Source organism: Phascolarctos cinereus, unplaced genomic scaffold (genome assembly GCF_003287225.1).
Source record: "Phascolarctos cinereus isolate Bilbo 61053 unplaced genomic scaffold, phaCin_HiC Scaffold_3;HRSCAF=262, whole genome shotgun sequence".
Lineage (NCBI taxonomy): Eukaryota > Metazoa > Chordata > Mammalia > Diprotodontia > Phascolarctidae > Phascolarctos > Phascolarctos cinereus.
Window position 1 is genome coordinate 37,087,643 of NW_027555736.1, and position 19,812 is coordinate 37,107,454.

The window sequence follows — 19,812 nt, forward strand, 5'->3', positions numbered from 1 at the left end:
AACTCCTTTATTTCAGCAATGGGGAAACTGAATCCCAGAGAGGTTCATGACCTGCCCAAGGTCACACAAGTGGCAGGGGAAGAATTCAAACCCAGGGCCTTTGATTCCAAAACCAATACTCTTTCTATGGTACTACTCTAATAATGTGACTCCTGAATGCAAGAAACTTAGTGTAGTTTAAAAAATAAACCGTACCTAAGTGAAATAGCAATGTTCCTTTTCACCACCCTCTGGCTCCCTTGTTTCTCCGCCATCACTCCCTCAGCCACTTTTCTTAGTGATAAAAATACCTCATGTTTGCTTGCATTACTATCTCATTTGAACCTCACACACCCTGTGAGGTAGGAGGTGTGAGAGCAGGAGGCTGGGCTGCTTGGGAAGCTTCAGTCACTTGTTCAGGCTTGTGTGGCTAGGAAGGTGTGGAGCTAAGGCCTGATCCTAGGCTTCTGGTTCCTGTTCAGGTGCTCTTTCCACTCTGCCATCCTGTCTCCTTGTTGAACGCCTATCCTGGGCCCTGCCCTATACCAGATGTTGTGAAGGATTCAGGGCCTCGAAGAATTTGCAATCAAACACCAGCCAGCAATCCGAACAATATAATTAGGGTGTGTGTGTGTGTGTGTGTGTGTGTGTGTGTGTGTGTGTGTGTGTGTGTGTGAGAAAGCCTCCAGGTGCTTCAGAGATATGGAACATGAAGGGATTGAAATGGGCTGGGATAATCAGGAGCTAGTACCTGGTCTGGGCCCTGAAAGGTAGGTAGGATTTGAACAGATGGGGGAAAAAGAGGGAAAGGGTTTTAGGAGGGGGGTGATCCTAGAAGTAACCATGAATATATTGTATTTGTGGAACAGCGGAGGGACTGGTTGGGTGGGAGAGTGAGGTAAGAACCTAGAGAAGGCAGAATGGGGTGGGGGAAATAGCACTTTATTTGGAGTCAGAGAATTTGAGTTCAACTCATAGAAGAGGTGAAGTGACTTTGGTCCATTTAACCTCCCTAGGCCTCAGTTTACTGATATGTAAAATGAGAGAGGCATTCCCTTCCATCTCTAATTCCATGGTCCTATGACCTCCTGGGACTCAGTTTCCTCCTCTGGAAAATGAGAGGGTTTAACTAGATTGTTTCTGATGGCCCTTCTGGCCCCAGATCTGTGATCCCATGAGGCTGTGAGGGCTGGGGGAATGAGGTGGAGGAGTCTAGAAGTGATGCCATCAGCAGTAGGGTTGTACATCTAGAAATGGAGGACGTGACCCAAATGATTTTCAGGTTGCTCTGTACCCCTCCCATAAGGCGTACACGATGCCACCCACTCCACAGACACCTAATGGTGCTAATCAGCAGTTCTACCTGACTCAGTGAGGCAAAGGAAGCATGAAAAGCCCACCCTACCTTTCTCTCCAAAGATCCAGCGTTTGTACAGGCTGCTGGCGAAAACCACTGGGGCTTGGGTGAAGGACATGAAGAAGTCGCTGACGGCAAGGTTAATGATGAACATGTTAGCCGGCGTGCGAAGGCTGCGGCTCCTGCGGAGGCCAGGTTATTGAAAAGCAGATTACTGGAGGTCTTTGTGGAAAACTGGCCTCTTACCTCTCCTTAGACAGAATTCTTCACCTCTTCTTGGGTCAGGGACCCACCTGTCCAGTGAAGCCTGTGGACCTCTTCTCAGAACGACATTTTTTAAATGCATAACATAACACACTGGATTTACAAAAAACAAACAAACAAACAAACAAAAACTTGATGATACTTGGATATAATTTTTTTTAATAAAAATATTTTTTAAAACTCAAGTTAATGGACCCTAGGTTAACGTATCCCCAGTGGAAGAAGGCAAAGAAACTCACCATTCAAGGTATAGTTATCATTATATTAAGGTTACTTAGGGAAGTTGAGGCAGCTGGGCGGTGAAGTAGGTAGAGAATTGGATCTGGACACATAATTTAGATGTGTGACGCTAGGCAAGTCACTTAACCTTGATCTACCTCAGTTTCCTCATCTGTAAAATGGAGGTAAAAAAATAATACCTGTCTCATAGGATTGTTGTGAGGATTGAATGAGATCCTATATGTAAGCCTTTAAGTGCTATGTAAATGCTAATTATTATTGTTACTCTTATTGTTACTAAGTGGGGAGACCTTTCTACCCAAGGATAGCCAGTGACCCACTAACTACCTATCACTCTCTTGGAAAGATGAATGAGATTCCCTGGAAGAACCCACAACAGTTAGTAAAGTCAACGGCCCAGGATGTAAACGTGGGGATTTCTGATCAGCTCTTCCTAAATAATATCAGTTGAGCCAATCTATGGGTTAGGTTCTACGTACATTAATAACAGAATATAAGCTTGTTGAGGGCAGGGACTGTTTCATTCCTACCTTTGTATCCCTAGCACCTGGCACATAAGGGATGATTAGTAAATGCTTGCTCATTGATTCAGATAAGAAACCTGTATTCTTGGAAACAAAGTAGCTGCCCATAAATTGGGGAACAGCTAAACAAATTGTGGTATGTGAACCTAAGGAGGGTTGATTGCATTGGAAGAAACAATGACTACACTGAATGCAGGGTGGCATAGGAAGACCTGTATAAACTAATGCAAAGCGAAGAGTGCAGAACTAGGAAAATAATATGCACAACGACTGCAAAAGTATAAGAGGAAAGTAGAAGGACAGTGGGACAGCAAAACTGAATGCTGTGAAATTGTAATAACCCAGCTTGGCCTCAGACATAAGACATGAGAGCATTCCTTCTCTCCTTCTTTACGGAGGGAGACCGTGGGTGTGGAACACTGCCCATGGCAGATTTTTGTAATATATTGGTTAGTGTTAGTGAACTCTTTTTTCTTCCTTATTATAAGAGACAGCTCTCTGGGTACAGTGCCTAGCACATGGTAGGCGCTTAATAAATGATGGTTGATTGCTTGATTGGGCAGGGGTCAGAGGACTACAGGGGGAAACGTGGGTAAAGTATAAAACAAATGATAGTAATCAAAACATTTTCAAAAAGAGACTATGTTCCGTCAGCTTGTCTATTTCCATGTTTCCTGGTTTGATTTTTTTCCCTCCCTTAAGTTTCTTGGTAAACATTTCTTTTGAAAAATTTCAGCCTTGAGTTGGTAAGATGGGATGGCAGGTGCTGCTTTGGGATGTGAGAGAGTGTCTCCTCAGCTGTTCTCCCTGTGGGGTCACCAGATTTGGAGAGCAGTTCATCTCGCTGCCCTTTCTAGCATGGTACCTGGCAGGACCCCGATGTTCAGAAGGGTGCTATTGATTGTACCGGTGACTTAGGGGCAGAGAGTTTATATTTTTAATGTGCTCACATATGTTCATGTTGCCTCTCCCAGCACAGTGTTCCAGGCCTACTAAGGGGTCAACCACTCTGCTAGGTACTGGAGATTCAAAGAAAAAAGTTAGAGTTTCTGCCCTCAACAAGCTTACATTCTATAGGAAGAGACATTGTGTACAACATAGACTCGTGTAAATCTATATATAATCAACACATGGCATTTACAACTCAACAGATGTGCAGAGCATTGACTCGGGTCCTCTTCTTTTGTGCTAGAAGGCTTGCCTAGAGTGGAACAAAACTTTGGAGAGTGATTTTAGGAGCCACAGGAGGAGGTGGAGAGGGTTGGGGCTTAGCCCTTTATAAATTATCTTGACTATTTCCCCCCACCCCACCCCTGGCTACTCAGAAAGGGCTTACAATGATTTCTCTCCCCATTTTTTAAATTTTATTTTATTGTTTTGTTTTTTTGTGAGGCAATTGGGGTTAAGTGACTTGCCCAGGGTCACACAGCTAGCAAGTGTCAAGTGTCTGAGGCCAAATTTGAACTCAGGTCCTCCTGACTCCAAGGCCAGAGCTCTATCCACTGCGCCACCTGTCTGCCCCCTTCCCTTCCCATTTTTGAGGGACAGCAGGAGGTGTGAGACTTCCTTAGGAAGGGCCAGCCAAGGATTTCTCAGATCATCAGGCATTATTGACCTTGGGGAGATTGGGCAGTGCCTTTGAGGGAGGAGGGAATAACAATGGTGATGATGACAATAGCTAGCATTTTCATAGTGTTTTAAGATTTGCAAATCAGGGGGCACCTAGGTGGCGTGGTGGATAGAGCATCAGCCTTGGATTCAGGAGGACCTGAATTCAAATCCAGCCTCAGACACATAACACTTTCTAGCTGTGTGACCCTGGGTAAGTCATTCAACCCCATTGCCTAGCCAAAAAAAAAAAAGATTTGCAAATCACTTTTCTGTATTTTCTTATTTGATCCTCACAATAATCCTGAGAAGCAGGTGCTATTGTGATCCCTATTTTCAGATGATAGGAAGGGTACAAGGGAGCATGTGGGTGGCACAGCGCACAGAGCGTTGGACTTGGGTTTGGGGAGACCTGAGCTCAAAGGCAGCCTCAGACACTTGCTAGCTGTGTGACTCTGGGCAAGTCATTACCTTTTTCAGCCTAAATTTCCTCATCTGTAAAATGGAGATGATATAATACTACCTACTGCCCAAGACTATTGTGAGAATTAAATGAGAAAACATATGCAAAGTCCCTTGCAAACCTTAAAGTCTTATTTAAATGCTATTACAGATGAGGCAACTGAGGCACCTAGAGTTTAAGTGACTTGATGGGGTCTCACACCTGGTAAGGATCAAGAAAGAGGAGTTAAACCTGAAGTCCCCTAGACTCCAGGTGCAGTCCTCTATTTACTCTGACACTTAGCTGCCCGGGGGACCGCAGAGGGGACAATGATGCTTCAGTCAGCCATGGACATAATACCAGTGCTGCCATTTCAGCGTTAGGCATGTTCTGGCTGAGAGATTAGTGGTGGTAGACAGAAAGGAATCCTGCCAGCTAGCAGGGGAGGTGGTAATGGAAATGTTGAAGCCAGGCTTTAGTGAATTTTTGTGCCTCTCGTATTAAACTATTACCCCAAACATGTGAAGACTTCCCTCAGCAGAACAGGCAAATGAGAACAATTTATTCCAATGAAAGTGGCTGAAAGTGGCATTGGTTGAATGGAAAAGGAGGTACAAAATCTCACTGAAGAAAATTATTCCTTAAAAATTACAATTGGACAAGTGGAAGCTAATAACTCCATAAGACATTAAGAAACAATAAACCAAAGTCAAAAGAATGAAAAAATAGAAGAAATTGTGAAATATCTCCCTGGAAAAATAACTGACCTGGAAAACAGATGGAGGAGAGATAATTTAAGAATTATTGAATTACCTGAAAGCTATGATCAAAAAAAGAGCTAAGACATCATATCTCAAAAAATTATCAAGGAAAACTTCCCTGATATCTTAGATCCAGAGGGTAAAATAGAAATTGAAAGAATCTACTGAACACTTCCTAAAAAAGATCCCAAAATGAGAACTCCCAGGAATATTGTACCCATATTCCAGAGCTCCCAGGTCAAGGAGAAAATATTGCAAGCAGCCAGAAAGAAACAATATCATGAAGCCACAGTCAGGATTACATAATATTTAGCAGCTTCCATGTTAAAGTTTTGGAGGGCTTGGAATTTGATATTCTAGAAGGCAAAGGAGCAAAGATTACAACCAAGAATAACCTACCCAGCAAAACTGAATATAATCTTTCATGGGCAAAAATGGATTTTTAATGAAATAGAGGCCTTCCAAGCATTCCCAATGAAAAGACCAGAGCTGAATAGAAAATTATCCTTCAAACACAAGACTCTAAAGAAGCATAAAAAGATATTAATGAAAGAGTAAACATAAGGGTCTCAATAAAATTAAATTATTTACATTCCTATATAGGAAGATGATACATGTAACTTCTAAGAAGTTTTATCATTATTAAGGCAGTTAAAAGGAGTCTACATAGATAGAGGGCATGGATGTGAATCAATTGTGTGGATGATTTGCAAAAATATTAAGGGGTCAGAAAGGGCTGCACTGGGAAAGGGGGGAAGGGAGAGGTAAAATGGCGACTTTTTTCACCTCAAAGGCATGCAAGGAAGAGCTTTTACAATGGAAGGAAAAATTGTGGGGGGGGACAATGCTTGAACCTCACTGCTCATTGGAATTAGTTCAAAGAGGGAAGAACACATAAACAAAATCAGTTGGGTATAGAAATCTATCTTACACAATAGGGAAATGGGAGGTGAAGGGGACAAGAGAAAGGGGAAGGGATGATAAAAGGGAGGACCGATTAAGGGAGGCAATGGTTAGAAGCAAACTAGACTTTCCAGGAGGGCAGAATAAAGAGAGAGAAGAGGAAACAGAAGAAAATGGGATAGAGGAAAATACACTGTTAGTAATCATAACTGTGAATGTGAATGGGATGAACTAACCCATAAAATGGAAGTAGCTAGAAGAGTGGATTAGAAACCAAAATCTACTCATATGTTATTTACAAGAGAAACACTTGAAATGGAAAGACACACATAGAGTTAAAATAAAAGGTTGGAGCAGAATCTAATGGGCTTTAGCTGAACTAAAAAAAAAACTGCAGGGGTAGCATTCATGAATTAGACAAAGCAAAAGCAAAAATAGACTTAATCAAAAGGGATGATCAGCAGCAAGGTGGCTACCTATGCGTATCATGGGAGACAAGCTTTCAAGTCTACCCCAAAAATCTCCACATCTACCTGAGTGTCCTTGGATGACCCAGGGTCCCCTATTTCTAAGGCCAAGGGTTCAGAGGAGCAGAGCAGATGGGTCCTCTCTGTCAATGGGACCTGCTTTTCCCTGTTGTGCAGGACTCCAGGGTTGTCTGAAGGCCCTCATTCTGCTGACCTGGTCTGCCTGGAAGTACCAATGGAGAGAGGCCTTCTCAAGAGCAAGGAAAAATAGAACCCCAAGTAAGGCCATATGTGCTGGGAGTGCTATCCATAAACAACGGAAGGTTACTCTCATTGGAGATTATTGTGAAGGGGCCGGTGACTCCTTGTCAGGAGATGTGGAAGGGACTCTTGGTCTGCAGTGGTTGGACCAGATGACCTCTGAGGGCCCTTCCATTAGTCTGAGAGGTCTGCCATCTGGCCGGATATCCAGGATGTCTGGCTGTGCTGGGACTGAAGAGTAAGGGTAGAGTAGGAATAAATATGGTCAGCTAGGTGGCACAATGGATAGAATGGAAGGCCTAGAGTCAAGAAGACTTATCTTTCTGAGTTCAAATCTGGCCTCAGACACTTACTAGCTGTGTGATCTTGGCAAGTCACTTAAATCTGTTTGCCTTGATTCCTCATCTGTAAAATGATCTGGAGAAGGAAATGGCAAACTACTCCAGTATCTTTGCCAAAAAAAACTCAATGAGATCCCAAAGAGTAAGATATGACTGAAATAATTGAATGTCAAAAAAGGGATAATTGGGGAAACTACATTTTATTAAAAGGTACCATAGACAATGAAGTAATATAAAAAAATTTTTACGGCAAGTGTATCTGATAAAGGCCTCATTTCTCAAATATATATTGAGTATAGAACTGAGTCAAATTTATAAAAATAAGAGCAATTCCCCAATGGATAAACTGTCAAAGGATATAAACAGACAGTTTTCTCTTCTGAAAATCAGAGTTATCTATAGTCATATGAAAAATGCCCTAAGTCATTATTGATTAGAGAAAAGCAAATTAAAACACCTCTGAGGTACCACCTCGCACGTATCAGAAACAAATGATAAAGGGGATGAGGGAAAATAAGCATATTAATGAACTGTTGGCAGAATAGTAATTTGGTCTAACCACCCTGGAAAACAATTCGAAACTATGCCTAAAGAGATATAAAACTGTGCATACATTTTGACTCAGCAATACCACTACTAGGTCTGCATCCCAAAGATATCAAAGAAAAAGGAAAAGGAAAAGGACCTATATGTACAAAAATATTTAGAGCAGCTATTTTTGTGGTGGCAAAGAACTGGAAATTGAGGTGTTGCTCATCGATTGGGGAACGGCTGAACAAGTTGTGGTATACGGTTGTGATGGAACACTATTGTGCTATAAGAAATGACAAGGGGAGGGTGGTTTCACAAAAATGTGGCAAGACCTATACAAACTGATGCAAAATGAAGTGAAAAGAATCAGGAGAAGGGCAGCTAGGTGGCACAGCGGATAGAGCACTAGCCCCGGAGTCAGGAGGACCTGAGTTCAAATCCAGCCTCAGACATATAACACTCACTAGCTGTGTGACTCTGGGCAAATCATTTAACCCCAATTGCCTCACCAAAAAAAAAAAAAGAAAGAAAAGAAAAGAAAAAAGGAAAAAGGAAAAAGGAAAAAAGAATAAGTAATAAGTTAAAAATAAAATGATTGCTGATTTAGAGCTGGAAGTATCATCATCTAGTTCAGTCTCATTTACAGATGAGAAAACCGAGTCTCAAAGAGGTGTGACTAAAGGTGACAGGAAGCAAGTAAGAGATGTGGGATTTGAACTTGGGTCCTGGGACTTCAAGTTCATAACTCTTTCCCCTGTACCATAAACTATTACTTTCCTTTCTAAACCAATGATTCCACTTCCTCACCCCCCTCCCCAGAACTCTGATGTTTCAGGCAAGAGGAATTCACCATATCAGTGTAAGAATGGATTCCCATGAGAAAGGGGCATGGGAGGTCTTGGCTACAACAGGTTATAAAGAAAATGGAGGCCTATGAAGGCCAAGCAGAACAGTGAGTTCCAAGAGCTCAATTCACCAGGATATCACGCTAGCACAGCTGTCTGACCTTGGAAGGGGAACAGTTTAAAGACCTTTCTTAGAACAGTTGGGCCTGACCTTGGGGAAAATTTTATCTATAAAACAAAAGTGGATAGCAGAATGGATTAGAAACCAGAATCCAAAATTTAGCTTAAGGCCTTTGATTCAGTCACCAATGGGATGGGACTGGAAAGAATCCCATTCATTCTCAAATTCAGGCCAGGCCTGGCCTTCAGCAGCATTGAGAGTCAGAGAATTGTCTTTGGTCCTTCCTATATCCCCATTTCTGCCCCCTTCCCTCATCCAACATGCCCCCCCCATGACTTCTCCAGTTCTTTAATGCTTCTCTGCCCTCAGGTGAGGGAGGAAAGTGACTGAGGAACTTATTCTCCACAGAGGGATGAGGGAATGACTGAAAGGGTTCTGCATGTGTGTGTGTGTGTGTGTGGTGTGTGTGTGTGTGTGTGTGTGTTTGGAGTATCACAATGTAAGAGAAAAATTAAGAAGGGGCAATGAAGATGCCCTTGCCACCCAAAGAAACAAATACAGCTGCTCCTGCTATGAGCCAGAGGCATCTAAAGTTACCCAAAATCACAGAATTTTTCCAAATTGGAAGGGACCCCAGTGGGCACCTAGTCAATCCACATCTGGAAAAGAATTCCCGTTATGATACACCTGATACACCTGGCCATCCAGCCTTTGTCGGAAGACATCCCTGTCAGAGATACTTCATTCCACCTCTGTTAGGATGTTTCTCCTGCTATTAAGCCTGAATTTGCCTCTTGGCAGCTTGCTCCAAGCTCTCTGCCCACCAGCCCTGTTGGCCATTTCTATGGCCTGGGCAGCCTCATTCATTACTTTTAGTGAGTCTTCCTCACATACCAGCTGATCTGAGGATCCCATGAGTTCTCTTTCCATTTTCCCTGCTGAGTGTGAACCCAACTCCCTGTGTGCCCAGGGCCAAGTACCTGCAGAATGTGTAGATGACCAGCAGGTTTCCCAGCACTCCTGTGAAACCCACGACCAAGATGATAGCACCAATGGTATAGTGGGCATGGTCCGGGACGTCTGCTGTAGGGAAGATATTCCGGAGCTGGGTGGCAACCCCACTGCCTAAGGAGAGAGACGAAAAGAACAGAAATTCATAGCCCTAAAAGAGAGCTCAGAGGCCATCTGTTCTAACCCCCTCATTTTGCAGATGAGGAAACTGAGGCATGGTGAGATTAAAGTGAGAGTGTGATGAGACTCTGCTGGGGGAGAGCAGATGGCCTAGTTTTCTGGGAGCAGGGGCAGACAAAGAAGACTCTGTAGAAGGGAGAAAAGGAGGGAGGTGCTTTCTGTGCACTTCTCCTGCCAGCTCGTCTCCAGACGGCATCTCCAGCCTCAGTGCCTCCTGTTGGAAGCAAAGAATGCCCTACGGTTTCATGCTTTAACATGAAGTTAATACAGGCTAAGATGATGAGCACATCGTGGAAGGATGAAAATACTTCCAAGTAAGAGACTACTTTCTTTTTTTTTTAATTAGGAGTCAGAGAATTATCTTTCCTATATCCCTATTTCTTTTTTTATTATTAAATTTGTTATTAAATTTTTATTAAATTTATCAAATTGACTACTTTTTATTCAATTTTCTTTTCTTTTCAGATTTGCATTCTGTCTCTCCCGCCTCTCATTCTCTCCTCTCCTTGCCATTGAGAAAGCGGCCAATCACTTATTTCTAATCAAGCCCCTGAGACTTCCATTGCAAAGACTCCAGAGCCAGTAACCGTGGAAAACCACCAGCTGGGCAAACAGGCTCCCATCTTCTTAATTCCCAAGCACGACTGATCTCAGATTCCTCACCTAGGGCTTTACAGAAAAAAATTCTCATAAGACTGACCCAGAGTTAGAAAGACACCTGAGGAACCTAAGCTTCTTGAAAATCTGGTGTTAGGGAAGCCCCGGGGCTGGTCTCGAATAATTGGGCCTCTAAGGAGGAAAGCTAATCTTCAGATTGAATTAGAAAAAATAATTCAGACCACCCAAGATTTTCTGAGGCCCAAGAAAACATTCTACTTACCTTCTCTAATAAGAACTCACATTCCAATGAGGCTTTAAGGTTAATAGATGCCATCACTTACCAACAAACCACGGAGGTGGGGCAAGTAGGCTTTCTTAAATGATTTTTTGACTGCACTTATGATTCCATCAGGAGGCAGCGTGGCATAGTGGGCAAAAAGCTGGCCTCAGTCAGGATGACACATACTGATTGAGTGACCATGGGCAGAGCGGGTCCCAGTTGCTTTGATAGAGAACTCTTCACTCAGAGTTCTCCATTGGGATGAAATCACAGCGCAAGCATTGATTCTGATTTTGGAGTTTTGTGTCTTGCCCAGGTCATCTAGCTAGGTGACTAGAGCTAGGACTGGAAACCAGGTTTTTCTTTTCAATAATTAAATTTTGTTTTCAAATGAAGCTCCACCTTCTCTCTTTCCTCTCTCCCCTCTCCCTCCGACTCAAGTGAATCCAGCTTGTTCTGACTCAGAATCCAGCTCTCAGGGGCAGCTAGGTGACACGGTGGATAGAGAACCGGCCCTGAAGTCAGGAGGACCTGAGTTCAAATCTGGCCTCAGACCAAACACTTACTAGCTGTGTGACCCTGGGCAAGTCACTTAATCCCAATTGTCTAACCGAAAAACAAACAAACAAAAAAGAATCCAGCTCTCCACACTCTCTTTAGTCCAGTTCCTATTGCAAATGAGGAGCTAAGTGCATTAAGGTCATTGGAAGAGTTTGTTTGTTTTTTTAAAATAGGCCTAGGAGAAAATTTAAGACAATTTCCAGGCCTCCTCCATTTCCCTCCAGCATTATCAAGATATCAAGATAATGTAGCCCAAATCAGCTTCTTTTTTGAGTTGGGAGTAGGAGGGGGGAAGTCAAGTCTAAGTCGGGCTAAGTGCTGGCAATATAAAGAAAGGTGAATATAGACCCTGCCTTTAAAAGGCTTACAGTCTAATGAAGAAACAACAGGAACTAGATAGATATAAGATCTATCTAGAGTAGATAGAATGTCCTCTAAGAGGGGAGAGCATTGGAGGAATCCCTTCCTCTTTTGAGGGGAATCTGAAGTCTTCCTCCTACCTTCAAGTAGGGGAAGCAACTTCATACAGCCCTGGTTTTACAATTAAAGGACCTGAGTTCCACTCCCACCTTTGATGCTTACTACCTGAGTGAGCTTGGGTAAAGTACTCACTGCCTTGAGACTCAGGTTCCTCACCATACAATGAGAGGGCCGAGCCAGATGACTCAGAAGGTTCCTTACACCTCCAGGTCTATGATCAATGATCTAATGACAACCGGGACCTGTGCCCCAGGCCCCTTCCTTCTCCTGGTGAAGCAAACACGATCCAGCTCACCTTTTTTCTCCTCTAATGATAATCCTTTACACCTGGACACTACTTTGCACGTTGGAAAATATATTCACCTCTGTTATGACATTTGATTCCAACCCACCTCCCCAGGAGTGGTGCAGGGCATGTATTCTTACTCTGATTGGATAAATGAGGAAGTCTCGTTTATCCCAAGAAAGTCTTGCTATGCTGTGGATTCCTGACGGAGCTGAGATAGGGACCCATGCACTAAACCTCTAAGCGCTGCCTTCCTGCCTCCAGAAGCGCAGTGGAGCATGGGCCGGTAACAGAGGGTAATGACCTTGGGAGGGGAGGGAGAGGGGGATCTTCCCCTGGCAGAGGTTTGTGGCTGACTGGGATTGATCCTCTTCTGGCTGGAAGCCGCAGTGCTGGGACACGGCTGAATTAAAACAACAACGCTATCCAGCTCTCATCCCATTGGAGGAAAGCTGGGGAGAGGTTAGGAGCTTCCATCAGCCAGGCTTGTAAAGGGTAAGAATTTAGGGCAGCCCCTGGCGCATGATTATCCAGGTAATCTGGCCCATGCACATTTTCTTGTCTAGCTCCTGTGCCTTGAACATAGTAGGCATTTAATAAACGTTTGTTAAAATGAATTTAATGTTCTGAGTAACCCAGACCATCTTTTCTGTGTAGCCCAAGCCCAGGGGCCCCTGAGAGTAGGGGGAAACTCAGTGAGAGAGTACAACAGCACGAAGAAGGGAATAGCGCTGGGAGGTCGTGAGGATCGAATGATGCCGTGGCGGCGAGGTATTTGGCAAACCCTAAAGTGCTACATAAATGTCAGTTGTTATTATCATCATTTCCTTCTTGCTGGGAACATGCCTGTGTGAGACGGAGGCTGTCCATCCAGAACTTCCCTTTATGCTGCCCCAGGGAATCCCCCCCCCCACCGGGGGGAGGGACACTGTGAGTCATTCCCTCCCTCCTTCCTTTGCTTTTAGGGGATGACCTTAGTTTTGGCCACATGGCTATCGATCTCTCTGCTTTGGTCACTTTGACTTGGACAGGAGGCCAACTATTAGAGCAGAGATACATAAAGGTATCATGGGGAATAACTCTCCCGGACTGGTGGCTTCCTCCTTTCTTTATAAAGTGATCTAGTCCTGTTCTCCCCACTCCCTGTAAAAACTAGTTCATAGGATCGTAGATGTACAAGGGACCTCAGAGGCCATCTTGCACAACCCCCTTATCTTACAGATCAAGAAACAGGCCTGAACTGAGGTGAAGTGGCAAAACCAGAGTCTGGCATTGTTTTTTGCTTTTCTCTGTATCTTTAGGTCTTAGCACAGTGCCTGACTCATAGTAAGGACTTGATAAAGGCTTTTTGACTGACTGACTGATGCCCACGTGACCCAGTTATTTAAGGGTCCAAGGAGGGACTTGAGGTCAGATCTTCTGGACTCCAAGGCCAGCCCTCTATGCTGTTCTACCTATATCTATCCACACTATCAACATCTTCCTGCCAACCTCTTGCCCTCCTCATTATCTGGGTTCTGAACCTCTCTGGAGTCTCCTTTCTTCTCTCCCACATCCCCTCCCTCTTCTCTGAGGGGAGGACTGGCTGAGTTCCAGAACCAGTTACGGGCTGTTCCTCCCTCACTTCTCCTTCCTCCCCCTGGCCCCCAAGCCCTCCAAAAAGGAGAATTACCTTCTGAAAATATCTGCCCTTCTTACAGTAAGTTCTAGGAAAATCTGATTATGTAGCATGGAAAATTTGACTCAGCCTTTCAAGGCTGATTTTGTATTGCTCACAACCCCAGCAAAGATGGTCATCTAGATAGATAGATAGATAGATAGATAGATAGACAGATGGCACAGGGTGAGTTGAAGACAAGGAGGTGATATCTGGAGAATAAAATTAAGGGGAAAGAGAGGATTACACTAGGAGGAGAAAGGGAGAGGTAGAATGGGGTACATTATCTCGCACAAAACAGACAAGAAAGGTTTTTACAATGGAGGGGAAACAGGGGAAGGTGAGAGGAAATGAGGGAATCTTGTTCTCATAGGATTTGGCTTAAGCAGGGAATAACATACACACTCAACTGGGTATGGAAATCTGTCTTACCCTACAGGAAAATAGGAGAGAAGAGAGCAGGGGGATGATAGACAGAAGGGCAGATTGGGAAAGGGGTAATCAGAAGGAAGTACTTCTGAAGAGAAACAGGGTCAAAAGAAAGAATAGAATAAATGGGGCGGAAAGGATAGGATTAAGGGAAATAGAGTTAGTTTTTCACAATATGTCTACTATGGAAATGTTTTGCATAACTTTACATGTATGGCCTGTATTGACTTGCTTGCCTTTTCAATGAGGGTGGGTGGGGTGGGAGGAAGGGAGAAAATTTGGAACCCAAAGTTTAAAAAACACATGTTTAAAAAAAATGTTTCCACATGCAACTGGGAGATAAGAAATACAGGAAATGAGGTACAGAAATCTATCCTGCCCTACAGGAAAATAGAAGGGGAAGGGGATAAGAGAAGGGGGGGAGAGATAGAAGGGAGGGCAGACTAGGGGAAAGGGTATTCAGAATGCATGCCATCTTGGGGTGGGGGGAGGGGAAAGATGGGGTGAAAATTTGGAATTCAAAATCTTTTTTTTTTTTAGGCAATTGGGGTTAAGTGACTTGCCCAGGGTCACACAGCTAGTAAATATCAAGTATTTGGTCTGAGGCCGGATTTGAACTCAGGTCCTCCTGACTACAGGGCCAGTGCTCTATCCACTGCGTCACCTAGCTGCCCCCTATGGAATTCAAAATCTTGTGGAAGTAAATGTTGAAAACTAAAAATAAATAAATTTATATTAAAAAAAAAAGAGAGATGGGCATCTTTCCTTGTTCTCCACCAAAAACAAATAAACAAAGCATGTCTCAGTGAACTCCAGTGGCTCCCTATTACCCCGGGAAATAGGAAATCTGCTATTTGGCTTTTAAAGTCCTGTACACGCTGGCCCCCTCCTCCTTTTCCAGTCTTCTCTCACTTCACTCCCCTCCACGTACTTCACATTCCAGTTATACTGGCTGTTCCCAGTACAGGGCACTTCACCTCCCAGCTCAACCCAGGCCTTTTCACTGGCTGTTCCTCATGCCTGGAATGCTCTCCCTCCTCCTCTCTACTTCCTGGCTTTCTCTGTCTCTGTCTCTCAGTCTCTGTCTCTCTGTCTCTGTCTCTCTCTGTCTCTGTCTCTCTCTGTCTCTCCCTCCCTTTCTCTCTGTCTCTCTCTCTCCCTCCCATCCCTTATCTCTCTCTTCCCTCATTTCTCTCTTCTGTCATCTATCTCTCTCCCCACATCTCTCTCTGTATGTCTCCTCATCTCTCTGTCTCTCTCTGTCTCTGTCTCTCATTGTCTAGCTGTCTCTCTGTCTCTGTCTCTCCGTTTCTCTGTATCTCCCCATCTCTCTCTCTCTGTCTCTTTGTCTCGATCTCTTCCCATCTCTTTCTGTCTGGCTGACTCTCTGTCTCTGTCTTTCTCTGTCTCTCCTCATCTCTCTCTGTCTCTGTCTGATCATCTCTGTCTTACCCGCCTCCCCATCTGCTAGTACCTTCCTCTCTGAAATTACCCTCCTATTGTACACATCTGTACCTATCTTGCAGATTCACAGTTATTTGCATGTTGTGTCTGTCATTAGAATGTAGCCTGTCAAGCTCAGGGACTGTGTTTTTGCCTTTCTCTGTACCCCTAGCACTTAGCTGAGTGCCTGACACTAGTAAGCGTTTGCTAAATTCTTGTTACGAGGGTCGTTGATGATGAATGTGCTTTCCTGCCTCTGCCTTTGTTCACATTCCCCTCCATACCTGGGATGCCTTACCTCACCCTCTTCACCTATTGAGGCAATGGGGGAAAATTCTGCATCTGGAATTGGGGGCCGGGGTTCAAATCCTGGCTCTACCACTTACTGATTGGAGAAGTGACTTAACCTCCATGGACCTCAGTTTCCCCATCTGAAAAATGTGGGAGTTGAATTAGATGATCTCCAAGGTTCTAAATCTATGCTCCTATGAGGACAGATCACAGGAATTTAGGATTAATAGAATTATAGGTGAAGTTAAGTAACTTGCTTAGTGTAACACAATAATAGATAGAGGGGCTAGGAAAAGTCTTGGTGCAATCTAGTAAAGCTTCCTTCTGTAGTTGGGGCTTATTTATTGCCTGCTGGCTAAAGTTGAGATAGGGACAATCATCTTGACCTCCTTCCTTTAGCAAGGTATTAGAAAGATGCCAGAAAGGAACTCTACCATGCTTTTGTCCCTTCTGAAGAGGAAGATGACCATACAGCCACACCAATAAAGTTCCATGATAGCTTAGGGGAAGATCTGGGGTCCTTGTTCTGGGTCTAGCAAACTAGGTGCCCAATTCGGATTCTAGGGCTCTCCCTTCATCAAAAATCTCACCATCTTATTCCCTCAAAGATGCTGTGGGGGAATTCCAATTCACCATTCTCATGCTTGACTCTGGGGGGACTCTGCCCTTTTCTGAAATGGCTGACTTGACAAAGAGTAATTTTCTAGATGCTTCATTGACCTTTACTGACCATCTTTTTTCACCCTCTGATCTAGGAACTGTTACCCTGGCCGGCTCAGGTGTAGAGTGGGGATGGGGAAAGTTAGGGAAGGTGCAAGTACCATCTGCCTCCCAGATAGCTATGGTCTAATAGGACCAAAAAATGATTCCATGACCTGACTTACCGTGGGAGTAATGGGAGGAAGACTGACCACATGGTAGGAATCCACTTCTGTGCTGTTCCACTCACTGATGGAGGTCACAATCTTGGTGCAATTGGTGTTCTGAACTGGGCAGGAGAGACCCCTTAGCCTGGGAGAAGGATTCATGTTGAGAGGGCAACATTCATTGCTGCTGCCCTTTGGGAAGATACTTTGGCTTAGCTCAAAGCACCTACATTCAGTCCTGGTTCATTTGCTGTCCCCTGGCTTCTCTTCCTTTTGTCCACGGTAGACTTCAGGGCTCTTTCTTCCCAGAAAGTGAGACCCTGCCTTGGGCTGCTCGGTGGAGTTTTGTGACTGTGTCACATCAGCAGTCCAGAAGCTACAGCAGCCAGGGTCTGCCCCTTTAAATATCAAGGCCTGAGGGACTGGCACATGCCCAGTCAGGACCTTGGTCAACTGCATCAAACTGTAAATGTTATCCTTAACTAACAGCCTGGTTTGTGCTAACATCAGATGAAGGAAGGTGTGTATGTTTTGTGAGCAGACGGAGAGGGAGCTGAGATGGGGGTGTGCCACAGCTGGTCCAAGAATTAGTCCTTGATGGTACATTTGTGGCTGCTGGGTGACCTCACCCTCCCTTAATCTGTAGGGAAGAGGGCAAGTCAGGCTTAGAGATGGGAAATTCAGGGCATCTCAGGACTTAAGCTAGAACCCGACAAGACTATTTAGTTGGGAACTGGAGTAAGGGGCAGTGATGGTGAATACTGATCCATAAAAAATCAGTTCTAGGGGGCAGCTAGGTGGCATAGTGGATAGAGCATCAGCCCTGGAGTCAGGAGGACCTGAGTTCAAATCTGGCCTCAGACACATAATACTTCCTAGCTATGTGACTCTGGGCAAGTCACTTAACCTCAATTGCCTCACTAAAAAAAAAAAATCGATTCTAGTTCTCCATGAAGAAAAATGAGGGATCATCAGAAAATCATGATGCCAGGTGACTTCCCGGGCACATTCCCCAAAGCCTGGGGCTAGTGTTTCTTATTATTTGGGAAGGTTTGACCAGAACCACATCTCCCTGAGTCTGCCCAGGATGATAATTGTTACTGGCCCGATAACCATTTCTAGAGTTCCAATTCAATGCTGAATTCATTCAGAGTCGCATTTAAGGGAAACTCTTGCTTTGGCCAGGTCAATCTTCTCGTGTCACTGGCTAGAGTAATTTTTTTACAATAGCCTCTGGGCATAAAGGCCTGAATAGCCATGCTCAAGCATAAGCGGGTCCACAAGGTTCCCATCCAGCAGATTAGAATCTGGATTTGTATTGACAGGAGATCAATTCAATAATTGTATCTCACTAGAGACCTTCAAGTGATGGGTCAGTCATAGATCTCAAGCAGGAAGAGGCCTCAGATGTCTTATCTCATCCAAATGCCTTGCTTTACAAACAGAATTCCTGATGCTCAGGAAGATACTCAAGGCCATAAGAGAATCAGTCAAGATTTGAACCCAGGTCCTCAGACTCAGTGCTCTTTCCACTGTGCCTCCTGGTTGACCAATGGGTAGAGATTGACTAGAGAGAGATGGGGTTGGGCTAAATGACCTCCTAAGTCTCTGATTCTGGGACTTGTTCTGCTTTGCCTCAAAGAGCAGAACTAGGGAGAATGGTGAACTAAGAGAGAAAGAATAAGCGAAGCTTCCCTCACCATCAGGGCTCTTGTACTGTGCAGTGGACTGCCTTGGGAGGGGTGGGTTTCCCCTCACCAGAGGTCTCCATAGCAGAGACTGGATGGGAGTCTTGTACAAGGGATTTTTATTCAATTACATGTTAAATGATGTGACCTCAGAGGTCCCTGCTAACTCTGATGTTCTGTTATTTTAAAGAAAGACCAAGAAAACATTAGCTTCTAAGAATTTAAATAAGGCGATAGTTAGATAGATGGATGGATAGATAGATAATAGATAGATAGATAGATAGATAGATAGATAGATAGATAGATGATAGATGGACATACAGACAGACAGATAGATGGATAGATAGGTAGACAGACAGACAGACATATTTAATGAAGACATCTGATTTCCTGGTCACTGACAAACGCCTGTGATCTGTGCAATGTCCTGGCTTTCTGCCCACCCACGCACACTTCACATCCACTCAGACTACCAGCAGGCATATGGTTATTGTTTTGCCTCTACACCTTCGGGGAAGGGGTCAGTAAAGATAAATGGACCATTAACAGATGCGAGAGAGTCAACAAACCTACAGAAATGGGGGCAGGTGTGTTCAGTTCCAGAGAAAGATAAAAACCAGTCCAAAGGTCAAAACTAGAAATCCTAGAGGTAAAATATTCCGGAAAACAAGCTTTGAGATTGAGAACATCAAGTCTGAAGTCAGCAGCAGGATTAGTGTAAGTGGCATTGGATTATGGAGAGGAGAACAATCCCAGAATCCCAAAAGTTCAAGGAAAGAACTTCAGGGGTGGTCTAGTCCAACACATGCCTGGCCATGGACGGTTCTCTGGATTAAAATCACACAAAGAACCTACCATTTGATATTTACCTTGTATGTGCTCTCTCTCTCTCTCTCTCTCTCTCTCTCTCTCTCTCTCTCTCTCTCTCTCTCTCTCTTTCTCTCTCTCTCCTCTCTCTCTCTCTGTCTCTCTCTCTCTGTCTCTCTCTCTCCCCCTCCCCTTCTTTCCCCCTTCCTCTCTTTCCCTATCTCCCTCCTTCTCCTCTCCTCTACTTTCCTCTTCTTCTTCTCTCTCTCCATATCTATATCTATATCTATATCTATATCTATATCTATATCTACACATAATATGTACACAGACAAGTAAATACATTTTGGATATAAATAATTATTATATATTTATATATATGCAAATTCTATATGTTTACTTATCTGTATATAAAATACATTTTACATATAAATAAATATATATTTACTTATTTTTGTACATGTTGTTTTACCCCAAAAGATATGATAGAGACATAAAAGACGTAGAGATAGATAGGTAGATGGAGGGATATAGGGATAGAGACAGATATGATAAATACAGATGATAGAGATAGAGGCTAGATATGATA

General features: G+C 43.9%; 1 protein-coding gene across 1 annotated transcript in view; it reads right to left on the reverse strand.

The window, feature by feature from the left end:
- Positions 1-17,344, reverse strand: part of OPN4 (opsin 4) — a 34,522-nt gene extending 17,178 nt beyond the window's left edge. Inside the window, 4 exon segments of the mRNA XM_020994724.2 lie at positions 1,385-1,518; positions 9,625-9,745; positions 9,748-9,769; positions 16,747-17,344. Of these exon segments, the coding sequence (XP_020850383.1) occupies positions 1,385-1,518; positions 9,625-9,745; positions 9,748-9,769; positions 16,747-16,890 (421 nt within the window). The 5' untranslated portion in view covers positions 16,891-17,344.
- Between the last annotated feature and the right edge of the window lie 2,468 nt (positions 17,345-19,812).